Consider the following 20084-nt stretch of genomic DNA (forward strand, 5'->3'; position numbering starts at 1 on the left):
AAGGTGTGTACCGAGCAGAGAGGTGGAAGGGCATTGACAGCATGACTGTCATTTGGAGACACTGGACATAGGCCGGCCAAGGAGGGTGACTCATGGCAAGAAGCATATTAAGTGTATGGATAGGGCACCAAACAAAAGAACCACTTAAATCAAAACAGTTTTATGTTTGTTTGTTTATTTATTTGTTTGTTTGTTTTGCTTAAACAAAGGGATAATTAGCAAGCAAAAGCAGAAGCATGAATGTGGTTGATTTCTACAAATCCAAATTAAGCTTGGTCTCTTCAAGATGCTTAAAGCATGTTTTGTTTGGAATTGCCTTCAAGGTCCCCATTATGCAGCAGGTCCTCAAGAATATCATTTAGTACAACATAGGACCTTAACTCAAAATAATGTAGGAACTTAACTCTTATTTATATCCATAAAAAAAGTCTATGATAAAATTGGTTCCACTATATGAGGTGTGATCAAACAACACAGTGAATGTTTAAATAAAAAAAATTTATTACAGTAAAAGACACATTGCCATTAATCCCCCTCAACATTCTCCCCCTCACTTCGAACACACTTATCCCATTGTTCTTTCCACTTTCTGAAGCCGTTCTGGAAGTCCTCTTTCGTGAGTGTCTTTAGTTGCACTGTCATGGCTGCCTCGATGTCCTGGATTGATTCAAAATGTTTACCTTTCATGGTCATTTTGACTTTGGGGAAGAGCCAGAAGTCACACAGTGTCATATCCAGTGAATAAGGTGGATGAGGACACACTGTAATGTTTTTATTTGACAGAAATTGCCGTACCAGAAGTGGTATGTGACACAGATCGTTGTCATGATGGAGGATGATTTACAGCACACTTTAAAACACAACCTTCTCTCAACCGCAGCTCATACCCTACTGTCTATACCGAACAAGTTGAAACTTGTCACACACTATTACTAAGGTTTGATGCGTCATTTCCCATATAGAAGATCCCTGCCTTTCTGTTGGATGGCACTCCATAGCAGCATTCACTGTATTTTGTGATCTTAACGGAAAGGCTTCATGTCACACATCGCTTCTGGTATATGGCAACTTCTGTCAAGTGAAAACATTACAGTGTGTCCTCATCCACCTTGTTCACCGGATCTAGCACTGTGTGACTTCTGGCTCTCCCCCAAAGTCAAAATGACCATGAAAGGTAAACGTTTTGAATCGATTCAGGACATCGAGGCAGCCACAACAGCACAACTAAAGACACTCACGAAAGAGGACTTCCAGAACTGCTTCAGAAAAAGGCAAGAATGATGGGACAAGTGTGTTCAAAGCAAGGGAGAGTATTCTGAGGGGGATTAATGACAATGTGTCTTCTACTGTGATACATTTTTTAAAATTTAAATAGTCACTGTATTTTTTGATCACACCTTGTACATCATTTCACTTAAAGTCACAGAACCTATTGAGGACATTACGTGAGGACTTACTGTACTCTAAAGTATACTTAGTGTCTATTGAATACCTCTCTTCAACCACCAACAGTCCTTTTTATGAACAGCTAATGCTCATTTTTTGTATGTTCGTGAACATGGAAATCTCAGAGACATTCACAAAATATCTTGAGCAGGACTAGTAATTTTAAAAGCCACTGAATCTGAACTTCCAGGGCCACTGCAGGTTCCCAGCTGGGCTCCCTCTGAGGCAGGGACTCCACTAGGGCATACCAACTCCACTTCAACAGCCTAGGGCCATGCTCACGAGGTACTCCGTTTTTGGAGTTCTCTGGAAAACTATTTCCTTTCATTCAAAAGCTACTTCAATGTAATATCTACTCATTGATTGACTGCTCTTAACTCTACTGCGCGGATGCCCAGAGAACACCTCCAGTCCTCCTCCCACCAGGCAGTAGCTTGCATGCTGAATGGGCATGTACGTGTTTCTGGCAGGTTTTCTGTTTCCCAAAGTCAAAAAGAACATTTCAATATCTGTTTTAAAAATGAGAAGACAATGGAGTCACTCCGAGGCCTGCCATTCTCCCTTTGGATGGCTGGTTGTCCAGCCAACTATTCAGACTATACTATCTGTATTAGTCAGCAAGTGCCACACTAATGCTGCATAACAAACTGCCCCCAACTCAGTGTCATATATATATAGTATTATTCTCATGTTCACAGCTCTGTGGAGGTGGCTCTGCTCCACATTTCTCATTTGGGACCCAGGCTTGGGGTGGGGGCAATGGCAGCCCTGAGCATGTTTTCACAAGGCATTACTGGGGAGTGGGAAGGGACAGCCCACTGTGCAAGCACATGAGAGCATCAGATCTGGCAAAGCCAGTTACATGGCCAAGTGCAAGTCAAAGGGGGACACATACTCTGCTCTTAGTAGAAGGGAGGGGGAGAGTGAGTGCTTGCTGAAAAGGGATCCAAATAATCTCAATATGCTATAGCCACTCTCTCTCCTCTTTGTTCATGAAGGTCAACACAGGATGTAAAGAAAGCCTTTCTCAAAATCCAGACACCAAAATATGAAGTTCCTTTGACTTTCACTCTCACATTCTCATAAAAATAGTTAACTTTATTGTTAAGTTTATTGTATATATCTTTGTTGGTAGCTGGAGACAAATGCTTTCCTTTCTATGGATACACAACTTAGTCAACCATTTGTACTTTATTTGTAAAAGTCAAGGTAATTAATTAGTAGCTCCTCAACTACACATTTTCTCTTTGAAAATCAGAAAAGTATGCACAAATATTCCATCTTTAGGTGTTTCACCTACTTGTCACAATGCTCAATTCACATTAACATATGCTTTCTATATCTACTAGTTTAACACACAGGAGAACATTTACGTGCAAGGCCTGGGGACGTGAAATCCCCAGGGCATTGTTTAGACTCAGTGAGCCAATGGATGTGGCAAAGGAGCCACCAAGTAGACAAATGGGGACAGCACCATGCCCAGGGTTGTGGATACAGAAACACACAAATAACAGAACCATGTGGGCAACGGGCCAAGGTGACCCCTGAGCTGGTTCCTGAGGGAGGACCTAGCATTAGCTGAAGGGTGAGCACCAGTGGGCACAGGGCGCCCGCCCTCTTTCCCTTTTGATTCTGTCCCTGAAGTCCACCGAAGGAGGTGGGTGCCCGGCTTTCATCTTCCCACCAACCTGGGCCTTGGCACCCTACCAGCACCTGTGCAGGCCTCAAGCTTGGGGCATCAGAGTCACCTGGCTGGGGTGGGGCCGAGAATCTGTAATTCTAACAAGCTCCCAGGTGATGCCTGGTTGAGGAACCATAGCCTGAGAACCCTGTGTTAAATGGGGGAAATTAGACACACATCCAAAGGATAATTCTAAAGAGGAATAAATCACTAATTGCATCCCCCTTCTTTCTGCTCAGAATCTCCCAAACTCATTCCTGAATCCCTGCTAACAAGATCCATAAAAAAATTTCCTGTGTGAGGTGCTTATTTTTGAAACAGTTTTCATAGTCACACCTATCTAATTAGAAATCTAAATTACACATCACAAAATATTCAACAACCCCTCACCAATGTCTATCTCACTTGTTGTATGATGTTTTTCCTAAAGGGCCTCAACAAGCTTTAAAAGTAGATTCGAAAAAAAGTCCTAAGGATTCTATCACTGAGGCAGAAGGCAGCAGGCATAGGGGCGGGACTAATGCATCCAATGGAAACCATGCTGGACGGATTTTAATTTTGCTGGATGCTGTAGTCCCTGCATCTGAAGCTCTTACATTCAGGGTCATGAACATTTCTATGCAGAAATGCCCATATCCCATGCCTCCTGGCTGAGTCACCCTACAGGTGCAATCAGGGGACCTGACTGCTCTGCCTCCGAGGATGTCCTGGGAAACTTCTTATCTCCCAGGACTGAAAGCCCATTCTGATGCTCTGGTCCCTTAGTTCCCAGCCTGTTGCTATGCTACACCGTGCCTCAGCCACACGCCACCTTCCCAGGAAGGGCTTATGGCCAGAGAGTGGAGAGCAGCCTGGGTGGTTCAGGTGACAGCAGCCAGCCAGCACAGTACTCTTCCTTTCCTCTCATTGCCCACATGCAACTTGGTCAGCCCAACCTTCAAAACATGTCCAGGACCCCAATGCCCACAGCGCCTGCCACCTGCATGACCACCACCCTGGTTCCAGTAGCCATCCAACTCCTGAGCTTGGACTGGGCAATGGCCTCCCTCTCCCATGGCTCCCTCCGCCTTTTCAACAAGCAGCCAGATGAGCCTTTAAAATAGGTGAGATCATATCGCAAATCTGCTTAAATGTCTCGAAGGCTTCCGATTTCCCTCAGACTCTGAGCTGAGGTTGGAGCTGTGGCCCACAGTTTATATGCAATCTGGCTGTCATGGGCTGAACTGGGTCCCTCCAAAATCCGTATGTTGAAGTCTCAATCCCCAGGACCTCAGAATGTGACTATATTTGGAGATAGAGCCTCTAAAGACATAATTAAGTAAAATGAGTTCATTAGGGTGGGCCTTAATCCCACGTGACTGGTGTCCTCATAAGAAGAGGGGGTCAGGACAGAGACATGCACAGAGGGACGACCATGTGAGGACACAGAGGAGGATGGCCATCCACACGCCAGGAAGAGAGGACTCAGAAGGAAGCAACCCTGCTGACACCTTGATCTTGGACTTCCTGCCTCCAGAACCGTGAGAAATCAATGTGTGTACACCAGGGCTTCCAGACCCCATAATGCAAACACGAATAGCTGCATTATGCTCAGAAGGATCTTCCAAAAGCTTGTATAAATATTATACAACATATTCTTAGGGTGTGTTTTGGCATTTCTGGGTTAACTATTTTCACATATTAAACCAAGCAGAATTTTCACAGGACTGACAGGGGTGCAGGGTGGGGGCTGGGCTCCTGACAGAGCTGTGGGACTTGGACTGGAGCAGAGCAGGGCAAGGGGAAGGACAGCCCCGGCGATGCCAGCAGCAGGGCGTGGACATCATGGGGGCCAGAGGGAGTGGGTGAGCATCACCAGCAGCCCTGGATGCAGAAGAGTCACAACAAGCCCTTCCAGGGGGAAGGGAAGAAGCCAGCTACCAGAGCTCTCCTAAGTATGAGAGGAGCCCTCTGACAGGAGCAGGACACATTCTAACATGAGAACAGAGATGACGAGAGGGCATAACTCGAGGGCAGAGCTCTCCACGGGCTAGCGATGGGGGATGACACAATGACTGAGGTGGACATTTCTCTGGTGTCATTGTTACTGTCTTAACGGAACCCCTTGGGTTGGTCCTGTCCCTGACATCCCCACCAAGGGGTTCCATTAAGACAGTAACAATGAACAGTTACAGAACTGAACAGTTTCTTTAGGAAAAACCCAGAACACAGAAAACAGAATCTCCCTTAGAAGAGCAGACTTATGCAGGGTACAGGCTCCGTAAATCAAAGACAAGAACGTGGTTGTATCATCTCCCTCACAGAGCACTTTCTACATATTTGGGCTTGTTCTTCTACGTTCTCTCCCTTTCTATCCCAAATCTGTTTATGCTGCCAAGAATCTTCACCGATCAGACCTGTCACAAAAACAATGTCCATTTTCCGACTTGAGAGTTCTCTAGCAATCTCAGCAACAGAGCTTTCCAAGTCTCACTTCCCCTTGCAATTGAATATGGACACAGCACACAGAGAACACCATTATGGAATGCTTCCGTTTTTTAACAGGACTGTGGCAGAAGGCTGAACACTAACGACTCAACTGTTGCTCTCATGATGGGACAGGGAGAACATCCCCATCTCCTCAAAGGGGCTGAGTTAGCAACTGAAAGATCAGTTGAAATTTGGCTTCTTGGATTGTGTTAAGTTCGGTGTAGGAGATGAGAAGATGGGACAGAACGGATGGGAAGGAAAATGTTTGGTCCAAAGAGTATGAGTACCATGGCAACCAGAGGAGTGAGGCAGGCTCGTCAGCACCCTTCCCCCACACTCATGTTTCGATGCAAACCCAGGATTTGTTCCTTCAGAATGTAAAGAGCTATACATTGTTAGTCCTCATTGGGGGAGGGGGTATTAAGAATTCAAAATATGATATAGCTTCTATTTTTTCTGTCTTGTACAAATCCTCATCCATTTATCCCTCTATCCATCTATCATCACTCATCCACTCATCCATCCTCCACTCATCAATGACAAGAGTTAATATTTTGTTCAAGGTCAATTAATGGAGAAGGTGGCACAAGATTTAAAGACTTCTACTGCAGTGGTTCTCCATGTGGGGTTCTTGGACTTGCACCATCAGCATTACCCGAAAAGTTAAAAATGCAAATTCTCAGGCCCTGCCCCAGACTCCCTGAATCAGAAACTCTGGGAGTGGGTACAGGTATCTGTGAGGACTCTCTCCAGATGATTCAGATGCTCTAATTTGAGGACCACTGTTCTGTATGTGGAAAATGCTTAAATCAACTAGATCCATTAGCATTTCTCCCTCAAATATGTATTGCTTTTGCACCGACTACTGCAAATATAAAGAGAAAAACCAAAATCATGAAAATGCTGGAAAAGGAGCTCTACCACATAGGAGAGGAGCTTTTGCCATTGGAAAGTGCTCCTGGCTTTGTGATTAAAGATTCCATTCAAGAGTATATGAAATTTTAAATTCTCAAGGTCAAGAGATACTGGTTCACAGACCACATGGGCGGCATGCTTTATCCTCCTTTACGGGCAGACTAACCTAGATAATGAATGTTCTGGACGAGTGGGAGCAACATATAAACCTGCAGTTAAAATAAAGCAAGTGGCAGCATGTTTGGACAAGCAAAGATAAAATGCCTGTCGGTTTAGGGTGGAGCCACGGAGGGTCTAGCTCTATGCAGCCGAAATAGCCACAAAGCCCTGTACAAGACCACTGCACCCACACCCTCAGCTCTGACCCTGTCGTAAATAGGCCAGGCCCCCTGAATTACTACACCAACCTGCTGACCACCCTCCTGGTACCACCAGCCCACACCTGCCACTGATCCCAAATCACCCTGGAGGCAGAACAACCCTATGACCTCCATGTAAACGCCATTCTGCTACAGATAAGGAATTCTTCTGAGGAAGTATTTGGGATTTAGACCTGAGTCGGTGAGTAGGTTTCCATAGACCTACATTGCCATCTGCACGCGAGAGTCTGTAACATGCCCCACACTCAGTGTGTGGCACTACGTCAACACCACCTGGGATACAGCCCCGCAGCCCACATCATGTCTCACAGCCCCCACTCAGTCGTGCCTCACACACAGCATGAGTGAAAAATGGATTTGTGCCCAAGGAAGAGGCAGTGTGAACGGGAGGGAAGCAGGGAAGCTGGGCATGCTGACCTGGATTGAAAAGCATCTTGGTAAATCTGCAACTGCTCGTAGCACAGATGCGTCAAAGGACACACATCTGCGAGTTTCTGTTTAGAATGAGACCATGGTCAAGATAAGGACCTGGCTGGAAACACGCATTCAATGAGTGGTCAATGTCATTCCTGCTGTTTGGAGACAGCCTTTTTACAATTCAACATGCACATGTGTCTTTTGCTGCTCAAGAAACAAAACCTCCATCCTTAAAACCAGGGGTATGACATCACTCTTGGAACAGTTCCTGCTCTGTAATTCTGACTCCAGGCCCAATGCAGAGAGTGTGAAGAGCAGGAGGGTGCTATCCCTACAGCCCTCTCCCCCGTAAGTGGGAGCCCTCCTGTGAATCTGCAGGCCTCGTGCCCTTTACCTCAGCCATACGCCAAATCCTGCACCAAGCAAAACGCGACTCACGTTTCAAAAAAAGGGAGCTACCTTTCTAAGAATAAGAGGCCAGATGGCAAAAAAATGGCTTTATTTTCTTTTGACCCATATACAACAAATCCAGTAGCTTTAATCATGAAAATCACCATTAAAAACTGAATGTCTCTAAAAGTCTTGGTTAGACCATCCCACACAAAAGATGCTTATGCTGATATAATCATTGCTCTGGTCTCAAAATCCTTTGGGGGTCTTCCACTTATGAGAGAGGGAGGGAGAGAGAGAGAGAGAGAGAGAGAGAGAGAGAGAGAGAGAGGAAAGAAAGACTACCACGCCTAAATCAAATTACTGACAAAATCTAATCTCTCAGGAAAGTATTTAGACAACGAGATAATGGTATATAACATAACATATGACAATATCAGACAAAAATTTGGCAACTTACTTTTAATGATATATGATTATTTCCTCTTCATTTCAAGGAAAACTAGTTAATGCCAACTGTTTTCCTCCTGCATACTGCAGCAGGAAATCTCAGATGTGACTGATTGAAAGCCAATAGCAGGACACCGCCAGCTAAGTATTTTCTTAAATCTAAACGAATCCATTTGCAGTGCTTCTAAAAGCTTATTTTAAGTAATTGTTTAATTAATACAGAAAATGAATGTCCAATGATGCTATTCTCCCGCACCTTACCTATACCATTTTCAAACACTTGTTTTTAGGTGAAATTATATTTGGTGAAGAAAAGAACCACCTGATAATCCAGATTTTTTACCCTCAAAATGAGCTTCTGGTATCTCTACTATCCCTACACCAGGCTCTCAAAGCCCTTGGCTCTCAAAGCCTTTGGCTCACATTATTTTTTATCCACAAATACTCATGCTTTCTCCATCGCTATGGTTTCAAATGCAACTGAAATGCAGGTTGCATGAGCACATTTCAGACAACAGCTCCACATGCAAAACTGGGATCTCCTGGAAAGCCTGTATCACCAATCTGCAATTATGTTCACTATCCTAAACGCAGAATAAAATCATGCTGACGGTCCACAGAAACCTATCAGCTCCCAAATGCCCATCATATCTGCTCTTTTCTGTTATCACTGCTAGGGGGAAAAAAAGAAGGCTGTTATACGAAAATTAGACACATTCAACACATGATGTCAAGCTTAAGAACATGTAATTCAAGGCCAGCAGCTCCTACCAGTGCGCTTGGAAACCGCATTTAATCTCTGCACCATTTCTTCCAGGGCCATCTCTTCATTTCTCAGCCAAAACCTCATCCTCCCGCAGAACAAAACGATTCTCTGCGGCTGCTTTCCTCTGCACCAGAAGGTGCTTCATGGGTGGAGTAGTGTGAGTGGGGAGGGGGCGCGGCTGCGAGCCTGGGGGTGGGGGGGCACGGTGGTGCCTTCCTTCCCGGGATTGGTCCCCAGCCCCGCCAAGGGGCGCGCCCTGCGCCAGGGTGGGGGCTGCTCGGCGGAAGCGGAAGCGCACCCGCCACGCGTACTCCCGCGGCCACCAGGGAGCTACGCGTGCACCCCTGCGGTCACCTGGAAGCCCCGCATGTGCACTTTCAAGGTCACCAGGGAGCCCTGCGTGTGCACCTACTCCGGTGATCTGGAACTCAAGTGTGTACACCCACCGATCGTCTGATAGTCCCGCGTGTGCACCCCTCGGAGACGTGGGATTGCAGCGCTACCCCACGCAGAGGCGCAGCCCAGCCCACGCCTCCCACTCCCCGTCTCTGCGCCCTCCGGGAGAGGAAAGAGCAGCTTGGGGGCGGTCGCCAGGGCGGCCCAGAAACTGCCCGCCCCCCTTTACCTCCAGCCGTCCCTGGGCAGGTGCAGAGGCTGCAGCAGCCGAGCGCGCCCTGCCTGTGCCGCCGCATGCCGCCCGGCCGCCCCAGGTCAGTGGGTCCGCTGGTCCGTGGTGGATCCTCGGGTGGCCCGGCCGCTCCCGCAAGGCACCGCCTGCCAAGGACGCAGGCGGCGAGGGAAGCGCGCGCCGCAGTCTCTGGCCCTCCGACCTCACCATGGTTGGCACTAAGCCACCCTGTGCATTCTACACCTCAGCGCCCTACCCATGCGAGTCGTGTGTGCAGGGCTAGGGCTGCCACATCCCAAGGACGTGCAAGAACACAGGTGTGCACACTGGGCCCTAGATGAGGCCTCTCCTTTTCCAGGGGGCTTGCCATCCTTTTGTGGTTGGCATTACAGGTAGCATGCCCTTCCTTGCAGAAGAAGTATTTCAGGAAGAAGTGACTATTTCCATGAATGTTTGGGAAATTCAAGCAAGGAGTGGCCGAGGTTCAAACTCTCACTCATGCCCACCTCCTGGTGTGGTGACTGTCAGGCCCTGAGCTGGGCCCAAGGGATGAAAAGATGAAGGTGACACAATATTTGGTCTCAGAGAGCGCATGGGTCTGGGGGACAAGGAAGATCTGGAAACAAATCATTGCAACATGAAATGAATGTGTAATAACCACACATGGAAGGTGTGGGGTAAAACTGAGAAATTGCTACCTTTTTTTCTTTTTCTTTTTCACATCAAAACCCATTTAATATCAGTTTTGTATGATTCAAAGTAGAGCCCAATGAGGGGAGGGGTCTGGAAAGGTGTCACCACAGGGCAGACAGAGAGCCTTTCCCTTGTGGACAAAAGTCTGAGGTTTGCCCCTTGCTGAAGCAAACCGTAGCTTTGCCCATAGCCACAGGAGCCATTCACAATCACTAATCCCTTCCCCCCATCACAACCAGCTGCTTCCAACTTCAGGAAGGCCCATCACCTGGCAGAGTCCTAAAACGCAGGCCCTCTCCTTCCCATCTGCCTTGCTCCTACTCCAGAGGCAATAACACCCACACTTGTCCTCGGCCCAAACTAACCCCAGGCCACATTCCCTCAGGCCTCCTCAGACACACCTGGCCAGGTCATCCCCTCTCCCAGGCGTCTCCACCTCTCTGCATGGTACCCACCTCTTCCGGCACAGAAGTATACTCAAGTGCTCAGACTTGGGGTGCACTGGAATCCCCCAAGGGCTTGTTAACCCAGAAGGCCAGAGTTTCCAATATAGTAGGACTGGGGCACCAGGAATGTGCATTTCTAACAGCACCCCAGGTGATGCAGATGCTGCCCGCTCACACTTGGAAACCCACTCACTGTGAGAGTCTAGCCCATCTTTAAACCAAAAGGAAAGCAAAGGCAAAACTTCTACCCACTCTGCTCTAAGACTCCCATTCTCCACTCAAACTCTCAGCTTCTTTCCTGTCATCCACTCTGTCCCCTCAAACACATCTGGCTGGTGCCATCTCAGACCAAGCTGCTAACTCCAGTGCGGCATCAGGGTTGAGTCTGATGGCATCTGTGATGGTTGCTCTTCTGTGTCAACTCGGCCAGGCTTCAGTGCCCAGATGTTTAGCCAAACACTAGTCTGGCGAGTCCCTTTGAGGGTATTTTGTAGATCTGATTAATATTTAAATCAGTAGACTCTCCCTAATGTGGGTGGGCCTTATCCAATCAGTTGAAGGCCTTAAGAGAAAAAGACTGACATCCCCAGAGGAAGGGGGAATTTTGCCACCATACTGAATTCAGACTCCAGCTGCAATATCTGCTCTTCCCTGGGTCTCCAGCCTGCAACCTGCCCTGCAGATTTGAAACTTACCAGCCCTCACAATTGTGTGATCCAGTCACTTAAAAATAAACCTCTCTCCCTCCCACCTACTTTCCCTCTCTCTCTCTCTCTCTGTCTCTCTCTCTCTCTCTGTCTCTCTCTCTCTCTCTCTGTCTCTCTCTCTCTCTCTCTCTAATCTTTACTCTCTCCTTAAATTATGGCACAAATGGTGCTTTCTATAAAAATCATTTAATATTTGCCTTAAATATAACAATCATAAAAATACCACGAGTTTATTGAGCACTTACTAAGTTCCAGTGACCCTTCTAAATTCACATGGTATGAATTGATTTAATCTTCACAGGGATCTAGGAAGTAGGCACTATTTTTACCCCGTTTTGCAGAATAAGGCACAGAGAGGTTCAGTAAGTTGCCCAAGTTTACACAGCGATAAGTGGCAGAGGCAAGATTCAAACTGAGATGTGTATAAACACAGACCTAGAAAACAACTGTTTGCTTCAGGGACATGTCATATCTCAATTGGAATGTCACCCCCAATGTCTCTTACAGTTAGATAGGGACAGTTAGGAAAGGTCCCAAAACTAACACAGCATAACGAATCTTAGCCCAAGTGTCCCAAGGGCACAGGCCTGTTTTCCATCACTCCCTTGCCCCTTCCCAGAAAGGAGGAGCAGAGCACGATTGTTCATCCCTCTGAATGAGGCCAGACGGTGCCCAGGTGGGAAGGTGGAACGTAATGTTATACCAGGATACGAAACACATCCTCTTAGCAACTGTTCCGGAAAGTTAGCCATGAAAGGGAGGTGGGAAACAAGAGAGCTGGAGGGGTATGCAGGTCAAGTTCTGAGAAACCAGGAGCTCCGGGGAGCCCGCCCTCATGAGACAGGTGGGGGATCTCCGGAGAGGCAGGGAAGGCGGAGGCGAGCCATTGTGAGAGGTAACAGGAGACAGGAGCATCAAGGTCTAGGTGCAGCTGGAAGCTGGCCAGGAAAAGTGAGCACGCATGTATTTCCTGCACGGCCTTATCCCACATCAAGGGCAGGCTGGGGCAGCAAGGAAAAAAGGGAGACTTGGAAATGACTCCCTGAAGAAATCTGCAACCATTAACAGCACAGCCTCACTCCTGAGCTGGGCTGTGGAGCAGGTGTCATGTCTGACAAGAGGCTTCCTGGAGTGTGGGGAACTTCGGGAACGCACCTGTGACTCCTGAACAACTTCGTCCTCGGTGCTGCGAGCCAGGCCCAGGCACTGGTTCCAGGGAGCAGGACCGAGCAAGGCAGGTGAGCTCCCTGCCTTCTTTGCCTTTCCACTCTGAATGGGGGCTGGCCACTAACAAGGACACACATCCCCGATGACAGATGGTGAACAAGCTGGTGAACAAGGTGTGTCAACTGGCACAATTCCTTTGGGAACGGATGTGAAGCTGTATAACGAAGTCTGAGAGAGGCATAGCTCCTGTTCCAGCAATGAGCTCTGTCACACGCACACCAGTGTCCGCAGATACCAACGTCTGCATAGTGCCACTTACAACTGTGGGGGAAGAAGGGGAGAGGAAGGGAAAGGAGGAACAGCGATGTAATGCAGGGTCTCAGCTCCCGCTCCCCGCACAAGAACGCAGGATATGGTGAGGCCAAAAAGGAACCCCCACGGAGCCATAGATTTGGGAGTCATACCACTATATTCTCGCTGGCGGCTGGGTTGGAGACACAGGAAGCAGGAGCCACACGATCCGCAACCTGCCACCCACTTCTCTGCCAACCCCACTTGCTAACTGCAATCCACAGTCCACTTCTCTGTCACCCCCCTAGTGTAGCCACGGCAGTTATATCAGTGGCTAATTGGCTACCTGGTTACAGCTGATGGCCAACTAGTCACAGCTGATGGCCATCTACCACCCAAGCCAGCACCTTTCCATGTGAGGCCGAGAGCCTGGAAACTGCTCTCTGGGACTCTGTCCCCACAGCAGGAAGGGAGGAAGAGGAGATGGAGGGAGAAGCCAGGGGAGGGGAGGAGAGAGGGAGGGGGAAAAGGAGGAAAGACAGAGGAGGGGAGAGGAGGACTGAAGACAACACAGGCCCACCAACAGTGGACTGGATAACTAAGGTGAGCTGTGGTCACAGGACAGGAAACCATGCCCCAGTAGAAACAGGTGGTTTACATCACTTGAACTACAACAGGGCATTGCAAAGAATGTAATATATGATCCCATTTATACCTAATTCAGGAACAGGCTAAACTAGGCTACATGGTCTTAGGGACACGTGGCATTGGTTCCCCAGATCCCCAGGCAGGAGGTGAGATGGTCTGACGGGAGGGACTCAAGGGGCCGCAGAGACTCTGACTTTCCTTGAACAGGCATGGGTACAGGGAGTCTAAGGACGTTACAATACATTTTTACATGCTACAGAGGGAGCTGCAGGACTCCTCCTGAGGAGGAACAGAGAGTCTGGGCCAGGGGTCTTCATCCCTTAGTCCCCGAGGACACAACTTCACAGAGGGGCGGGGTCTGGAGAGAGGTGAGGGGCTAGGAAGAGAAGAAAACAGGACCGGGGACTTAAGTCCTCAGGTGGGGGGGCACGAAGGTGGGGAGGTGGGCAGCCCATGAAGAAACAAGAACACTGGAGAGGCCGCGGTGATATTACCAGAGCACCGTCCTCACCCCAAACTGCGGGTACCTCGCCTGGCTCTCAGACAACCTTGTTCTCCAGACCCTCGTGACCCAGCAGCATCCCCACCCAGCACCCAGGATGACCCCCGACCCCTGTGCCTGAGACCCCCACTCGCTACCGTTCCTCTAACCCAGGGCCAAAGATGGGGACAGAATATTCAGAAAACGAAAGGCAGGATTCCCGCAGGACACTGTGAGAGGAACAACTAGGAGAGGGCTCACTGCGTCATGTACGTCATGTACGAAGGGCTAGAGTTTGCTCAGCACCGCTAGTCAGCAGGGAAATGCAAATGAAAACCACAAGGTGATGTCACCTCACACCTGTTAGAACGGCTGTCAAGAAGACAAGAGATAACAAGGGATGGTGAGAGTGTGGAGAAATTGGAACCCTCGCATATGGTTGAGGGAAATCAGTACGGAGATTCCTGAAAAAATTAAAACCAGAACTACCATATGAGCCAGCAATTCCACTTCTGGGTGTATATCCCAAGAAACAAAATTAGCCTGTGGAAGAGATATGTGCACCCACATGTTCATAAGCAGCATCATTCACAATAGCTAAGATCTAGAAACAACTTAAGTGTCCTTCAAGGGATGAATGAATAAAGAAGATATGGTGTACATATACAATGGATAATTATTCAGTCATTAAAAAAAAGGAAATCCTGCCATTTGTGACAACATGGATGGTCCTGGAGGGCATGATGCTCAGTGAAAAAAGCCAAACAGAGAAGGACAAATACTGCACGGTATCACGGATATGTGGAAACTTAAAAAAAAAAAAAAAAAAAAGCCAATTTTGTAGAAACAGAGAAGAGTAGAATGGTACTTGCCAGGGGCTAAGAGGAGGGGAAAATGGGGAGATGTAGGTCAAAGGGTACAGCCTTCCAGTTATCAGATGAATAAGATCTGAGGACCTAACATAGAGCATGCTGACTATAGCTAATAATGTGGTACTGTGTACTTGAAAGGGGCTGATAGTAGATCTCCAGCATTTTCATGGCACCCACCCCCACACACACAGAGTCATGTTACATGAGGTGAAGGATGTGCTAATAATCTGAATCCTGGTAGTCATTCCACAATGTGTATCAACTACTCCCAGTGTACATTTTAAATATATACAATTATATTTGTCAATTACTCCTCAGTAAAGTTTTTTTCTTTTCTTTCTTTTTTTTTTAAATGTATGAGAGGGTAAGAGGATGGAAATTCTTGATTCAGCATTTCAACAAGACATGTCCTCTCCGCTTGGTCATTATATGGGCCCCCATCTTGAAATTTATCCCTGAACCCTCCTCCCTCCCCCTTTTAAAAAGAATTTGGCATTACACAGAGCAAAAGCCCCTCAGAAGCGGTATTCCCAGTTTGGGTCTGTAGGCCAGTGCAGTACTGTTTGGATTTGTTCCAAACGGAAACAGAACTGAAGCAAAGGTCGAGATGAAAGGCGAGTGGAACACTTCAAATACAGTCCTTGGTGTGTGTCCTGCTTGATAGAACAAGGCAAGGCCATTCTGAGTCCTCTCCCGTGGTCTGTGACCTGAGGGAAACCAGAGACTAAACTGTTGGATTTCTCTCTTTTTCATGGCTTTCTGGTAAGGCTGTCTGGAATCCGCATAATACAAATTTTAAATGTACAATCAGTAGATAAGGCTAGCCAGTTTGGAGACGTTCTTTTGGTGAGAAAATTCTGATAGGATGGCTGATTGGGACTAATGTTCTCACATACAAATGATCATTACATTTTGATGGATAACACAAGAAACAAAATAACATGTACTTTTTGTGTGAGTACAAAATCATTGTGTTCACTTTAGAAAATATGGTAAATAAATCCTAACAGCTTCAAGTAGAGATAGTCTTTTGTTTATCCTTCTGATGTAGTTTTACACAAACTATAACAATATATATGGTTCGTAACAAATGTTTTACTCAAACATTTTTCATGCTGCTACTCTTCCACATGATTTTTAATAGCTGTGTAAATGTTCCCTCGGATATGTGTTTTAAAATTTAATCAGGTTTTAAAAAATCTATTATGGATAATCATAAGATTTTTTAAAAAATGGCAGGCAGAAAGCTTTTTTCTCACGTCTAATTGTTTCTCTGTTAAATTCCCAGAAATAGAATTACAGACTAAAGGGCATAGCCTTTTTCAAAGCTTCTGAAATATGTACCTGATTTTCACATGTGTAGACATGTGTTAATATGTATTTTCACCAAGTACACACACAAAAGGCTGGGTTCAACAGCTGTCCTTAGAGGGAGGGCCCTGCCACAGGTAGAGTCCTAGTGGACACACCTTGTCCCTGGGGCCAGCCCAGCATTGCTAAGAATTTGCATGGTAAGGATTCTCGTTTTCTAAAGTTAAATACAAAATCAGAAACTTATGAGCTAAAGACCACGGCCTAGAGTGAGGCAAGAGCCTCTCACACCAGCCCCAAGGTGGCACACACTACGTCTCAAAGCCCCACACAAATGGGTAACTGAAACATCTGTGGTCACAGGCCTACATCCCCAGAGTCTTAGAGGATGGAGAGGAGCAGGTCAGACCTGGACAGGCTGTGCCTGGGAGCTGTCTGCCCAGGTCTACTCGCCCCTAGCTGGGACCTGCCACACTGAAGTCACACCTGTCAGCCACATGCCACCTCCTCAAAAGGCACACTTGTTTAGTGCACAATTCTCAGCTCTGCTTGAGGAGGCCTGAGTAACGCGATTTCCCTCCTTTCTGGTCTTGGTGAAACTGAACCTCATGCATAAAATCTCCAGCCCAGGCTACAGGTCAGGCCTCCATGGCATCCTTGGGGGGGAAAGGGACTGTGGTGGAAGTCTTGGGGATTGAAGAGGAAAGGGTGTGGCGGTCTCCTGGGGCTGCCATGACGATGTACCACAAATGGGCAGCTTAAGACAACAGGAAGCTATTCTCTCACAGGCTAGAAGCCCAAAATCAAGGTATCAGCAGTACACACTCCCTCTGAAGCCTGTAAGGGAAAGTCCTTCCTTCTCTTCCAGCTTCACCCAGTCACATGGACATCTTCTCCCTGTGTGTCTCTCTGTACTTTTCTTATAAAGACAACAGACGCTGGGTGAGGGCCCACCCTACCCCAGTGCAACCTCATCTTAATCGCATCTCCAATGGCCCTATTTCTACATAAGGTCACATTCTGAGGTACCGGGGGTTAGGACTTCAATATATCTTTTTAAGGGACACAACCCAACACATAACAGTGGGTAAAGAACTAAGAAAGTTTATCAAAAAGACAGACACAGAGGGATTGGAACAATTCATAAGGGATGGCAGGCCTGGCAATGGTATATTAATGGTGACCATTTCCCTCACTGAGCATGCCCATGGACCACCCTTTCATTCTGATGGGCAGCTACCCTAGTCTCCAGGCCACTGGCCATTCCTTCCCGCTCCCACTGGTTGAAGAGTTGAATGACTATAAAACCCTGAAGAGCATCTGAAAGCAGATGGCTGATGAGGTTTAAAAAAATAAAAGCCAAAGAACCATTACCTCCATCTCCCCCTGTGACTATGACACTGCCTGGCATCAACCCCCTGACCTGGAAGGAAAGATGAGTCATATTGTACAAGAGATAGATAGGACTCCACTCAGAGGAGAAAGAACTCCAGAACTTCACATCCCCCACAGCATGTCTGGGATGACAGCACTGCATGAGGACACATGAGAATCCACACGGCATTTCGCTGACAAGAACTGCTGGGAGGCAAAAAGCACTTTCAAAGTTAATACCTGTGCCCTGGGCATAAGTTGGTGCTAGATGCTAACGGGGGTACAGCCAGTGATCTGGCAATTGGCTGGGATGTTTCAGAACTTGGTCTCAAGGGCTCACAGAGATGAATCCTTACGCACATTCAGGATGAGATGGGTGAGTGGATGTGTAGGATAAACTGAATCTTAGACCCAATGTACTTGTTCTATGTAAAGTGACAATTTTCCCTGCAGAAGGGACAATTAACATCCTCGGTGCTAAATTAGTGTCGGGGAACTTCCAGCCCACCCAGCTAATTAGACAGATTGCTTATTTATTTCCCAGACCTCTGTTTGCCTCTTCTCTCCAGGCGTGTTTTGACACCTTCCCTGGTTTGTGCCCTTGTGGGATGGCGGCCGGGAGAACAAGCTGGGCTGGAGGCATCTGTAAGCAGGAGCCTTCTTCTGTGCCGTCCTCCAGAGTTGACGTGAGGAAGTGACTTCAGACGCTCAGAGAGGGGGACACTGCATGGCTGTCCCTGTGCTTCACCAAGCCCCACCTCAATCCCTGACTGTGCTGGCTGCTGAGGAGACTAGGCCCCCAGGACAGGTCACCCCTGCTGAGTTCCTACAAGCATCACCTTCTCCTGCAGTTGCCATACACCCCGCTCCCGCACATCCTGGAAGCCCCAGACCTAGGATGGACACTCACTAGTGAGGTTCCTCCCCTCTTCTCTCCCTTCCAACATGCAGGGGGGCAGGGGGGAACACATCCCCCGATGAAACATTTGCAATCCGTCTATCTGAAACGGGTTACTACTCAAAATATATAAGGACCTTATGCACCTCAATAGCCTAATAATAACAATAACAATAATAATAATCTGATTGAAAAGTAGGCAAAGACCTGAAGAGACACATAAATAGCCAACACAGGTACATGAAAAGGTGCTCAACATCGCTAATCATCAGGGAAATGCAAACCAAAACCACAGTGAGATATCACCTCACACCTATTAAAATGGCTGTTATGAAAAAGACAAGAAATGACAAGTGTTGGTAAGAATGTGAAGAAAAAGGAACCCTTGTGCACTGTTGGTGGGAATGTAAATTGGTGCAACCACTATGGAAACCAGTGTGGAGTTTCCTCAAAAATTTAAAAATAGAACTATATGATCCAGCAATTCCACTTCTGGGTATATAGCCAAAGAAATGAAATCACTATCTCAAAGAGATATCTGCACTCCGATGCCCACTGTAGCATTATTTATGATAGCCAAGGCGTGGAAACAACCTAAGTGTCCTTCAATGGATGAACGGATAAAGAAAATGTTACACACACACACACACACACACACACACACACACACACACACAGTGCCAAAAAATGTATACACATTCTAAGAAAGGAAAACACATTAAAATTGTAATAATATACACTGAAAACAAAAGATGAATGCAAGTCATGTGTATATATATATTTTGGCACCGCCGATATAAATATATAAATATAAATGTAATGGAATATTATTCAGCCATAAAAAGACTGAATCTTGCCATTTGTGACAATATGAAGGCATTATGTTAAGTGAAAGAAGACAGATCTCACTATATGTGGAATATGAAAAAGCCAAATTCAGAAACAGAGAGTAGAATGGCAGCTACCAGGGGCTGAAAGGAGGGGGATATGGGGAGGTGTTGGCCAAATGGTACAAACTTTCAATTATAAGATAGAAAAGTTCTGGGGACCTAATAATGTACAGTATGGTGATTATGGTTAGTAGTACTGTACTGTATATTTGAAAGCTGCTAAGATAGAATATCTTAAATGTTCTCACCTCAAAAAAAAAAAAAAAAAAAAAGAAATGGTAGGGCGGCCGGATGGCTCAGTTGGTTAGAGTGCAAGCTCTGAACAACAGGGTTGCCTATTTGATTCCCACATGGGCCAGTGAGCTGCACCCTCCACAACTAGATTGAAGACAACGAGCTGCCACTGAGCTGCTGGAGGGGCAGCCAGATGGCTCAGTTGGTTAGAGGGCGAGCTCTCAACAACAAGGTTGATGGTTCAATTCCTGAACGGGATGGTGGGCTGCGCCCCCTGCAACTAAGATTGAAAACGGCGACTAGACTTGGAGCTGAGCTGCACCCTCCACAACTAGATTGAAGGACAATCACTTGGAGCTGATGGGCCCTGAAGAAACACACTGTCCCCCAATATTCCCCAATAAAAAAGAAAAGGAAATGGTAACTATGTGACATGGTAAAGGTGTTAAGAAACCTTATCATGGTAATCATTTTGTTGGACAACTAAGTTCGCAAACTCATCCTCGAAAAAGTGCTACATATCTCATTGC

At 46.9% G+C, this 20084-nt stretch overlaps 1 protein-coding gene across 6 annotated transcripts in view; it reads right to left on the reverse strand.

Moving 5' to 3' along the window:
• Positions 1-20084, reverse strand: part of MCF2L (MCF.2 cell line derived transforming sequence like) — a 171680-nt gene that overhangs the window by 108283 nt on the left and 43313 nt on the right. The window contains exon 1 of one of the 6 annotated variants that reach the window (XM_081046576.1): positions 9540-9561. The exons of 2 other annotated variants lie outside the window; for them this stretch is intronic. Coding sequence is in view for 2 of the 4 variants with exons in the window: in XM_081046577.1 (XP_080902703.1) it covers positions 8920-8998 (79 nt within the window). In the remaining 2 variants the exon portion in view is untranslated. Of the gene's footprint in view, positions 1-8158; positions 8283-8919; positions 9178-9539; positions 9562-20084 lie in introns of those variants that run through there. 3 more of the 6 variants (XM_081046577.1, XM_081046582.1, XM_081046579.1) reach the window with 3 other exon arrangements.

This window comes from Rhinolophus hipposideros, assembly GCF_964194185.1.
Source record: "Rhinolophus hipposideros genome assembly, chromosome: 4".
NCBI classification, from domain to species: Eukaryota; Metazoa; Chordata; class Mammalia; order Chiroptera; family Rhinolophidae; genus Rhinolophus; species Rhinolophus hipposideros.